Source organism: Bos indicus, chromosome 5, assembly GCF_029378745.1.
Source record: "Bos indicus isolate NIAB-ARS_2022 breed Sahiwal x Tharparkar chromosome 5, NIAB-ARS_B.indTharparkar_mat_pri_1.0, whole genome shotgun sequence".
Classification (NCBI taxonomy): domain Eukaryota; kingdom Metazoa; phylum Chordata; class Mammalia; order Artiodactyla; family Bovidae; genus Bos; species Bos indicus.
Window position 1 is genome coordinate 65,431,434 of NC_091764.1, and position 12,154 is coordinate 65,443,587.

Genomic DNA, 12,154 nt, shown 5'->3' on the forward strand with positions numbered 1-12,154 from the left:
AGGCCCTGGCACTAACTGTGCAGGCCTGCCATTGGCGGCATACCTGTGCTTCTTACAGTAGGTGGTCATAGGAAAAATCCACCATAAATAGATCAAGCCCTTTAAAAGCATGTCAGTGTCGCAGAGGGAAAGAAAGGCTATATCCGTGAATTAGGGAGGATCAAGGACAGCCGCCCTTGCTGAAGGAGCCTTAGTTGCTGGGTCAGAGTCTGGCTGATTTTTATGTTGTCCATGAAAATATTTCCTGGGTTTAATTTTTCAGAGTATACCGATTTCTTTCTTTTTAATTCAAAACTATTTAAAGACAGCAACTTACTTAACCCTGCTTCTTGAGTCCATCCTGTTGGTCTGTTTTCCAGTGGAGACAATGGGGAAGGATGGATGAAGGGGACAAAAAGCCAACTTTATTCACCTGGGAGAAAAGTCCCAACGGAATTTGCCTTTTTTTTTAAATTGAATTTGTTACAATACTGCTTCTTTTTGTTTGTTTGTTTTCATATTTTCTTTATTTGGGCCACAAGATAGGATCTTTGGCCACAAGATAATTTTGGCCACTTGTAGGATCTCAGCTCACCAACCAGGGGTTGAACCCCCACCCCCTGCATTGGAAGGTGAAGTCTTAACCACTGGGCAGCCAGGGAAGTCCCTGGCCTTTGGTTTCTGAATAAGCAGAAATATAGCAGCCGTTGGAGAAGGAAATGGCAGCCCACTCCAGTATTCTTGCCTGAAGAATTCCACGGACAGAGGTGCCTGGTGGGCTCCTCTTTACAGTCACAAAGAGTCAGACATAACTGAATAGACAACAAACAACAACCTCAATAGATGCCTATTTGCTCAAATCTCAGAAATTAGGGAGCTTCCCAGGCCTTGTATTTCCTGACTGTTGCAACATGGTAAAGCTGGGTGATAATGGGATTGGCATAGTTGGCTGAGGGTTATTTGCTGAGAAAACTAGCTTAGATTTTGAAAAGGGAAATCCTTAGAAAGGCAAGAGGTGGTGCTTTTATTTATTCATTTACTTGACTTCGCTGGGTCTTAGTTGTGTCACATGGGATCAAGCTTCCTGACCAGGGATTGAACCTGGTCAATCTTAGGAGGTCAGAGTCTTAGCCACTGAACCATCAGGGAAGTCCCCAAAGCGTGTTTTGGAGGTCAAAACTCTGGTCCTAATTGCTCTTTCAAGATGGAAGGTATGTTGACAATAAGAAGAATCTAAATGATGAAGTTGGGTGTGTGCCTGGGAGAAGTCAGCCAGCGAAAGGGTCACCAGCGGGAGACATAGTGTACCCTGTGGGTAAGGCAGACGAAGAAAGCTGCCCTTGGAGTGCCAGGGGATGGTTCTTGATTTCTTGGCAGTGAGCAGAAGGGGCTTTTGTGTGGGTAGAAACAGCCTGCCAGTCAACTATATTTATAGAGCACCTGCTGTGCGGAATTTAAAAGGAGGAGGAGACAGGCCTTGTCCTCAAGAAGCTTGTGATCAAAGAAGTGCATGTACTGTGAACCCATTGCCACTCACAGTCATGTTTGGAATGGGAGAGGATTCAGCGATACGGCACAGTCTGAGCCTCCTTATTCAAAGTGTGTGTCATGGACCAGCAGCACTAGCATCAGTGGGGAGCCAGTTAAACATGCAGAATCTGGAATGCCCCCAGCAGATCCCCAGAGTCAGAACCTGCACTTGACCAAACCCCAAGATGATTCGTGTGCTCATAGCAGTGTCAGAAGCACCAGAAGGACTGTGGAAGTGCTGAATCTCAAATATTTTGCGAGAGGAAAGCCTTCTGGCTTGGTGATTTAAACTGGTAGAAAAGCTACTTAATTTACCTCTGAGATTCTTAAACAAGGGCATCTCATCTTAGCCACCTTTATAAACCCCATCCTTGTTAAATTCATAATGAGGCTCAATAAATTCCAGTTGTGTGGGAGCTTCTTTCTACAGTCCCTAGTCAGTGGGAGTACAGTGGAAATCGTTGTGAATGAATTATTGTTATAGAGGCAGCTAACGGATTTGGAGAACGTGCAAATGATTTCTGGAGGTGTGGGCAAAGCAGGGCATGACAAAGCCTATCAGAGACAAACATATGAGTAAGAGAAATACATGAAGAGTTTTTTTTTTTTTTTTTTTAAGGCAAAAGCGGGGATGTCTCAAGGCCCCAAAATATACCCGTAGTGGCTTCTTTTCAGACTAAGTCATGTGCTACTTGGCTCTCACCATTCCTGGTTCCTCATCCCTTCAGGTTTAGAATAGCTGTAATTCTTTGTTTTAAATGCCTTGAAATCTATTGAGAGTTCATCTTCTTATGCTTCTTGTTCCATCAGGATTGATTTAATTGATCAATTTACTTAATTGTGCAAACTCTGTAATGCATATGTGTGTGTGTGTGTTGTTTGTTAAGTTGCTTCAGTCGTGTCTGACTCTTTGCGACCCCATGGACTACAGTCCTCCAGGCTCCTCTATGCATGGGATTCTCCAGGAAAGAATACTGGAGTGGGTTGCCATTTCCTTTTCCAGGGGATCTTCCTGACCCAGGGATCAAACTTGAATCTCTTACATCTCCTGCACTGGCAGGCAGGTTCTTTACCTCTAGAGCCACTTGTAGAACTCATCAAAATATTAATTATTACCACTTTACAGTAGAAGAGTGAGGGGCCTCCCTCCTTCGTTTAATACTCGGATGCTTCCTCAGATGCTACTCCAATCCCAAACATGGTCTAACGTGATGTAGCCCATGAAATAAGGCAAATCTCAGGAGGTAGCACGTGAGGAAAGACAGGAGTGTCATTCTCCCAGGTGTGTCATGACGAAATCATGATCATAATGTGAGAACTGTGAAAAGAGAGAGAAAGTATCTATGATGTTTATTGCATTCCCTGTCCCTGCAGGAACCCCTTCATTCCTGCCAGCAACCCTTGAGATGAGTTCTGTTGTTATTGCCATTACTCAGATGAGGAAACTGAGGCATATTCCACTCCTTGGGGCAACATCTAAATGAGGCGATGTGGCCTTGACCATCAGACCAATCATTTCAGCAGGGGAAAACACAGTGAAATCTCTGCAAAGTCCATCAGCCTGTTTCTGCCTCCACAAGAGTGACCAGCTGAGAAGGGAAGTTCACTTCCATCCTGAAGAGGCCAGGTACCGCCTCAAGCAGACCTGGGTCAGAGCCTGGTTCCACCCTTCAGGGGCTGTGGGACCCCACAGGGCCTCAGTCCCCATCTGTAAAATGAGGATAATGATAATACTGATTCAGAGTGTTGTAAGGATGGTAGGAAGTAATATACACTAGGTCTTGCATGCAGTGAGTGGCCGATACATGGTTGTTATTTATTTATTCCTCCACTGGCTGTAAAATAATGGGGTTTCTATGATTTTAAGAAGGAAACACTCTGGCTCTGCCTACTCACCAGGCAGGCATGCATTTTCCTACTTCTGTTTGCCACAACTACCCTAAAATGCACCAGCAGTAATACCCTATAATGTTTCTGTAGTTCTGAGTATCTGACATAGTTGACTGTTAGTGATGGATGAAATGTGGATTTGTTGGAAGTTGAACTAAGCCCTTTAAATTGTCAATTTGGTTTGTTTTGGGGGCTGTTACATAGAACCCTGGGGCTACAGAACATCACAAAATGGAAACATCACAAAAATGAAGAATACAGAGTCAGGGCATTTTTACAGTTTCAGCGTCCAAAAACATTCTTTTTTGTTTATTTAATTAGAATTCACCCTTGGCCTTTATTTCCAAAAAAAAGATTTTAAGCAACCACAGCTTTCCTTACAAAATGGGCCTTTGTTTACAAAGATGTTGAGAAAGCATGGCCAATTTGATAGTTCACACAGTGACCGAAGAATCCCTTGTTAATTTTCTTAATCAATTCATTTAAAGTGGTTTTAACAATAAGAAGAGGTACTAGGGAGATAGGAAAGGAATCAAAGATCCCTGTTTTTGTTTAGTTGAAAGGGACAGGAAACATAAATATATGGGACTTCCCTGGTGATCTAGTGATTAAAATACTGCACTTCCAACACCATGAGTGCAGGTTCAATCAGTGGTTGGGGACCTAAAATCCTGCATGTTGTGAGGTGAGGCTAAAAACACCCCCCAAAACAAAGAAGAAACACAAATATATGGAGGCAGCTGGAAAATTATTTTTTTCCAGTTCATAAATATTTGTCTAAATTTCCCTTATTTCTCTCAATAGTGTTTTATAAAGTTCTGCATAATAATTTTACACATTTTTAATTAGGTGTATTCCTAGATATTTTACTTTGTGGACTTTATTCTATAGTAAAATAATGGTATTTTTTTTTTTACAACATTATTTTCTAACTACCTCCAACCTAGCAACCTTATTAAGGTAACATTATTTTAAAATATTTGTTTATAGATTCAGTTGAATTTTTTTGTGTGTGTAATAATTCCATCTGAGAAATAATAAAATAATTTTCCTCCATTGTAATCCTTCCACATTTTTTTTCATATCTTACTGCATGATTTAGAAACTGTTAAATAATTAAGGAAAAAAGAGTGTATTATGAAGTGGTCCAGAATGCCTCCAGAATAAAGAAGGGGAACAGAATGGTATAACCAGCTCTGAGAGTCTTTAAGAGAAATGTCAAAAAAACCAGACCAAGATTGCCAAAGAATAATAATGGTAATAGTTACTGCTGCCAACTGTAGGGCTCTCTCTACACGCCAGGAACTGTGCTGTGCATTTTACATAGGATTAGCACCCTAAGAGCTCATTTATCTTATTATCCCTATTTCATAGATGAGCATGCCAAGACTGACAGATTAAGGAATTGTCCTTGATTATACAGCTCCTAAGATGTGGAGTCAGGGTTCGAACCTAGGTCTGTCTGACACAGTCACATGTAGAGAAAAAAACAAAAGGTCATTTGGGGAGAAGATCATCACTCTTTTCAGTGGCAGAAAGGTCAGAAGGTGAAAAAAGAAACCACTCTAGAACAGAGGGGCCACCAGTGGTAGGAGGTGCCTGCCAGCCATGGCTTTGACCTTTAACCTGAGGAGTGTAGACCAACCTAGTAGGTAACGGGAGCCTTCAGGAGTAGAGTAACAGGCTGAAAGACAGTGAGAGCATACGAAAACCTGCCGTCGTGGGGAAAAGAGACTAGAAGGCAGGGAAACGTGTTTTTATCTCTTCATGTATTTTTTAATCAGAGTATAATTGCTTTACAATGTTGTGTTAGTTTCTGCCATACAACGTGAATCAGCCATAGGAATACACATATCCCCTCCCTCTCGGAGAAAATTGTCTTAAAGGGAGCCAGGAAGAGGTCCACGGGCATTGGATGACAATGGCCCCGTCCAAAAGATAGAGTGTCAAAGACATTGGCTCCTCACTCTGGGTATTCTGATAGCCATGTGCAGCCTCAGCTCACCCAAAGCTGAGAGGTCAATATTAGATTTCCATTGCCACAGCCAGAGCTCTGAAAATAAAATCCTTTGACGGAGGGTTTCATCTCCGGGTTGACACTGGCAGGAAAGATCCTTTCCATGACGTGGCAAAGAAACGAAAGTGTTTCTGGTGTGCCATCTATGGGACGCTTGTGCTTTCACCATATCGCCAAACCATATCACATCCTGCCTCGTTATCTTCTGCCTGTCTATATGGTGATATGTCTTCTCTCCTTTGGTTATATTTCCCAAGTAGTAAATTGTAATATACTTGTTTATGGTCATTTGGATGAAAATGCAGTAATTCTGGAATTTAATTTAATTTAATACATTTAATTTAACTTAATTAAAATGCATTTAATTGTGGGATTTATACCTGGCACAAAACATTAGTGATGAAAAAAGACATTGTTGTCTCCTGGCAGCCCTGAATTCCTCCTCTTTTCATTTGCTGCTCTTGCAATGCAGGCTCCTTCTTCTGTCTCCTCCCAGCCTGCCTAGACTAAAATGGGGCACCTGACCTGCATGGTGATGATTCTTAGACCAAACTGCTTGTTGTGAGGTACTGTCCTCTTTGCTTGGCAAGAGCCACTTGTGGGAAAAAAATATGGAAAATCATAGATCTGGACAAAGCTAAAACTCCTGGGATCCCACAATATGCTTCTACTACAAAAAGTTTTCTTTGATGTTTATTTATCAAACAAAAAGGTTTTGTTTTTTTTTTTTTTTTAAAAAGATCACGTTCATTAACTCTCTCTTCCTGCCCTAAAGTAGGAGCAGCTGATTCAGATACTCATCACTAATTCCCTGTTCTGGGCATCCATGGGGATTCAGCAGGGGAAATTCTATGCACATTGTTCATAAGATATGCCTTTAGCTACTTGGATATACATTCTTTTATTTTACTGGAATATAATTGCTTTACAATGTTGTTGTGTTAGTTTCTGCTGTACAATGAAGAGAATCAGCTATATGTATGCATATACCCTCTCCCTCTTGGATCTCCTTCCCACCACCCTGGACATATATTCTTCAGTATAAGTTTCTTTAACAGACTTTACTGCCAGATTGCTATAATCCTGGGTACCCAAAGCCAAGTATAAAAGCTCAAAACCAGAGCCCTGAGAACTTAGGATAAGTGTAGGCAAAATATCTCCAGGCAAACAAACTTCCAACAATGACTGTGACTATGAGGGGGGCTGGTTCTCTTTCCCAGTGAACAATGGTTTACTTTATGATAAGAGGAAGTGCTGCAAAGCCAGAGGACTTTGTTCTCATCATCATTCAGAAAGAGATGCTGCTGTTGGTGATGCGGTAGTGCTCTTGCTCTCTGAGGAATCTGGGGTCTCATTTTCTGAGCACCTGAGGTTCTAAGGGACATGCTTGGTACTCACTGTGTCTCATTTCAGCCTCACAGCAACCCTAAATGTATGAGACAGGTGTTGTGTCCATTTTTCCAGGGAAGGGAAACAGGCTCAGTGCCTTTAAATGCTCTGCCTGCTGCCCAAGTATATAACTAAGTAGAAGGACTTCTGGATGCCCATTTCACCCAATCTCTGTCCATTACTGCACTCTGCCTCTCCTGGAAGTCTACATATCTTCAAACCACATTTAGATCCTCACCTCATGCCATACACCAAAAGACAGTGTGCCTTGGGCTGATGCATTTCCTCTCTGGAAGATAGAGTTGAGCAGAGCCTGGAGCTGTGCAAAATAGCTTTTCTCAGGATAAGAGAGACTGACACTTCCATTACTCTTTTCATTTCTAGAAAATGAAGTGCTGGCCCCAGCTCCAGCTCCACCCCCAGAAGGTGAGTAAAAAATTACGGTCTTACATGTTTAGTCTGCGAACACAGACCATCCATCCCAGCGTGATTTGTCCTCCATGGAAGCTGTGAGTATTAAGCTAACTCCTGGCTGTCACCGGTTTGTAATCATAACTGTACCTTGTGTTTATATAACTTTCTTATGTTAATCTGCTTTGGATGGCACATCATACACTTATAAAACCTATGAAGTTAGGCCAAAGTTCTTATGCTCATGCTTTCTCCTTGTGGAGGCTGAGTCTCCAAGGGGCTGAAGGATTGACAGTGCTTTTTCACACATAGCTAAAGGTAAACAGAGCTAAAGGTAAACATATATTTCTTCCTTAGTCCTGGAAGATGAGCAGCCATCTCCTTACTTGAATTGTGTCACCATCAAGAACCTCCAGAAACTCCCAGGGGAGTTTCCAGGAAGGTTTGGTGGCCTCAAATGCTCAACAGCAAAAACTGCTCCAGGCCCTAGTACTCTGTTGTCCAGCAGGTGGCAACAGAAAACAAGCAGTAAAGAGTTCCAGTGAATTTGGCAGGTAGAGGGAGTGTCTAGCAACACAAGTGAAGCCTGCTTTTTTTAAATCCAACACGCAAGGAAGAGAACGAGATTGGAAGAATGGCAAGTTCAAAAGGAAACTCCAGAACCATTTGTCTGCCCACTGAAATGGCCCCCACGGTGGAGGCAACCAGAATTACATGCATTTTTCTATGAAGATGGGCCTCCCTGGTGGCTCAGACGGTAAAGAATCTGCCTACAATATGGGAGACCTGGGTTCAGTCCCTGGCTCGGGAAGATCCTCTGGGTCGAGAAGATCCACTGGAGTGGCTACCCACTCCAGTATTCTTGCCTGGGAAGTCCCGTGGACAGAGGAGCCTGGTGGGTTATAGTCCACAGGGTTGCAAAGAGTCGGACATGATTGAGCAACAACACTTTCACTTTTCTTTACCTATCAAGGCACCAAGGTGCCCTCTCACACAAGATGAGAAACTGGAATCCAGTAAATAATTATTCACAGGATATTTTCCATGTGCCCTAACCCTTTAGAAGGATACAGAGCTTACTGATAGCTGTGTGCAAATATACTGTATTTAGAGTGGAAGAACCATTAGTAGGAAACATTTCCCTGTATTCAGTTTGCTTACAGTCAATTAGATAATAAAATACGGCTCAGAGAACAATTAAGTAAGATACACTGGTGGCTCAGTGGTAGAGAATTCGCCTGCCGATGCAGGAGATGCAGGTTCAATCCCTGGGTCAGAAAGATACCCTGGAGAAGGAATTGGCAACCTACTCCAGTATTCTTGCCTGGAGAATCCCATGGAAAGAGAAGCCTGGCAGGCTACAATCCATGGGGTCATAAACAGCTGGACACGACTGAAGTGTCTTAGCATTCATGACAAATAAATGAAACAGCCTCAGTGCCATTTAGTTCAAACGGGGGCAAGCTCAAGTTTAGTTTTCTTTCAAACCTACGTGTGACAGTTTTCTTAGGAACTTCTTTGGTATGTTTTCTCTTTGCACACACAGATTTATGTTTTATTTATTTTGCCAGCACTGAGGACGCTGAGAACCTGCAGGCCAATACAGATATAACCTTTCCTTTCTCTTCTCCAGATCAGCAGCTGTCACTGGATCACTGCAAAGTTGCCCTTGTTATGCCGTGTTTCATATTTATTATGCAATACTGACCCCCTGTTCCTAAAACAAGTCTTCTCCCAAACTCTGCTAAAATTATTCGTATTAGTTCATTCAGATTCAGATGTCTAGTCATCAATCAAAAAAAAAAAAAAAAAGAGAGAGAATTCAAGGTTGAAACAATTCTTTTCTTGCATAAACCATAAGTCAGACACCATTTGTAGGTATCTAAACTATTGATAATACAATTTTAATTAGAGATGCAAGCCAGAGGGTCTCATCTGATAAAATCTGACATTTTGGCTCCTGTGTTGCTTTTTTTTGCCACACAAATTAACCAAGAAGGTTTGAAGAAGGTTCTTCAAAAAGTCTATCCCTTTTTGGGGTCTAAAATGAAGTGCTCAACATTTTATACTCATTCCATACCAGCATGTTATAACATGGTCTCAGCATAGCTAAGCTATTTTAAAGAAATCTGTATTGCATGTTTCTATGTGTACTTTTTTTTTAACATGATCAGATTTATTAGCTGTTCTTATTAAAAGTTTAATGTGACTACATTATCATTTTTCAATTCATAATAATTCACATATAGTATAATAAAGGAGTATGCAGCATCATTTCTGCTCTGTTCTGTTGTCATTAATTTCTTGATTCCCACTTCACCTCATTGCTCATCACACAATTAAATGCTTTATTTAAGATACTTTATAAAATGTGCTTGTACTTTCCACACAGAACCAAACAAAGAGAAGGAGGCTGGAACTGCACCAGTAAAAGGTGAGTTGAAGAGAGGAAGAGTGAGGATGAATTCAACAAAGTTAGAAGCAGAAAGAGCTTGGTCATGATTGCCAAGGAGGCCCCATAGAATGTGTCCTTATTAGTTAACTATGATTCCAGATGTCCATTCATCAATTTATAAAGACAGAGAATTTATAGTTGAAACAATTCTTTTCTTACATATACCATAAGTCAATCGCTGTCTGCAGAATTCTAAACTCACATGATTCTAAATGGAGAGATACAAACCAGAGGGTCTCAACTGATACAATTTTATTCTTTGCTGTTGTATTTATTGCCACTCAACTCAACCGAAAAGATTAATATGGGCACCCAAATATTTTCTTTGAAACCACTGTACAGTTGCAGATTTTATCCCCAACTTTTTAATATTATCTAGAGGTCTGAACTATTGGACTTCAAACTTTCTTAAAATGTCTGTCTATTGTTGGAGTCTAAAATGAGGTGATCCATACATTATGCTATTTCCACACCAGTATGTTATAATATGGTCTCAGCATAGCTAAGCTATTTTAGCAAAATCTATTTTGCATGATTTTATGTACACTTTTCCCCCAAGGTGATCAGATTTATTAGCTGCTCTAATTATGTTTAATGTGACTCTCTATTATAATTTACCAATTTGTAATTCATGTATAGAATAATAAAGGAGTATATAGCATCATTTATGCTCCATTCTATTATCATTAATTCTTCTCTCCCCACCTCCACTTCGTTGAAATGAAATGTTTTCTTTAAGATACTTTATAAAATGTGCTTGTACTTTCCATACAGAACCAAACAAAGAGAAGGAGGCTGGAACTGCACCAGCAAAAGGTGAGTTGGGGGAGGAGAGTGAGACTGAATTCAACAAAGTTAGAAGCAGAAAGAGTTTGGTCATGATTACCAGGGGGCCCCATAGAATGTGTCCTTATTAGTTAGCTATGATTCAGATGTCTATTCATCAGTTTTTAAAGAGAGAGAGAGAGAGAATTCATGGTTGAAACAATTCTTTTCTTACATATGCCACAAGTCAGACACTGCAGGATTCTAGACTCATATGATTCTAAATGGAGAGATAGAAACCAGAGGTTCTCAACTGATACAAACTGATGTTCTTGCTCTTGCATTGTATTTATTGCCACGCAGCTCAACCGAGAAGATTAATACGGGCACCCAAATATTCTCTTTGAAACCACTGTACAATTGCAGATTTTATTCCTGACTTTTTAATATTATCTGGAAATCCAAACTATTGGACTTCAAGCTTTATTTAAAAGTCTAAAATGAAGTGATCAAGCTTTATACTACTTTCAAGGCAGTATGTTATAATATGATCCCAGCATAGTTAAGCTATTTTAGCAAAATCTGTTTTGCATGATTCTATGTATACTTTTTCCCCAAAATGATCAGATTTATTAGCTGCTTTAATTAAGTTTATATATGGTTCTATAATTTCCCAATTTGCAATTCATGTATAGCATATTAAAGGAGTGCATAGCATCATTCATGCTCCATTCTGTTATCATTAATTCTTCTCTCCCCACCTCCACCTCATGAAATGAAATGCTTTCTTTAAGATACTTTTAAAAATGTGCTTGTACTTTCCACACAGAACCAAATAAAGAGAAAGAGGCTGGAACTGCACCAGCAAAAGGTGAGTTGGAGGAGGGAGAGTGAGGCTGAATTCAACAAAGTTAGAAGCAGAAAGAGTTTGGTCATGATTACCAGGGGGCCCCATAAAATGTGTCCTTATTAGTTAGCTATGATTCAGATGTCTATTCATCAGTTTTTAAAGAGAGAGAGAGAGAATTCATGTTTGAAATAATTCTTTTCTTACATACACCACAAGTCAGACACTGCAGGATTCTAGACTCATATCATTCTAAATGGAGAGATACAAACCAGAGGGTCTCAACTGATACAATCTGATGTTCTTGCTCTTGCATTGTATTTATTGCCACTCAACTCAACCAGGAAGATTAATACAGGCACCCAAATATTTTCTTTGAAACCACTGTACAATTGCAGATTTTATCCCTGACTTTTTAATAGTATCTGAGGTCCAAACTATTGGACTTCAAACTTTCTTAAAAGTCTGTCTCTTGTTGAAGTCAAAATGAAGTCATCAAACTTTATACTATTATCAAACCAGTACGTTATAATATGGCCCCAGCATAGCTAAGCTATTTTAGCAAAATCTGTTTTGCATGATTTTGTGAACACTTTTTCCCCAAGATGATCAGGTTTATTAGCTGCTTTAATTAAGTTGATATGTGATTCTATAATTCCCCAATTTTCAATTCATGTATAGCATATTAAAGGATTACATAGCATCATTTATGCTCTATTCTGTTGTCCTTAATTCTTCTCTCCCCACCTCTACCCTGTTGCTTATCACACAATAAAATACTCTCTTTAATGTATTTTTTAAAGTGTGCTTGTACTTTCCACACAGAACCAAATAAAGAAAAGGAGGCCGGAACTTCACCAGGAAAAGGTGA

At 40.2% G+C, this 12,154-nt stretch overlaps 1 protein-coding gene across 11 annotated transcripts in view; it reads left to right on the top strand.

Annotated features, from left to right (window-relative positions):
• The window catches only part of MYBPC1 (myosin binding protein C1), a 101,308-nt gene that overhangs the window by 12,288 nt on the left and 76,866 nt on the right, over positions 1-12,154 (top strand). For 7 of the 11 annotated variants that reach the window (XM_070789624.1, XM_070789616.1, XM_070789621.1 and 4 more), the window contains exons 2-6: positions 7,190-7,231; positions 9,609-9,650; positions 10,446-10,487; positions 11,266-11,307; positions 12,109-12,150. In XM_070789624.1, the coding sequence (XP_070645725.1) occupies positions 7,190-7,231; positions 9,609-9,650; positions 10,446-10,487; positions 11,266-11,307; positions 12,109-12,150 (210 nt within the window). The remainder of the gene's footprint in view (positions 1-7,189; positions 7,232-9,608; positions 9,651-10,445; positions 10,488-11,265; positions 11,308-12,108; positions 12,151-12,154) is intronic. The other 4 variants (XM_070789620.1, XM_070789626.1, XM_070789619.1 and 1 more) reach the window with 2 other exon arrangements.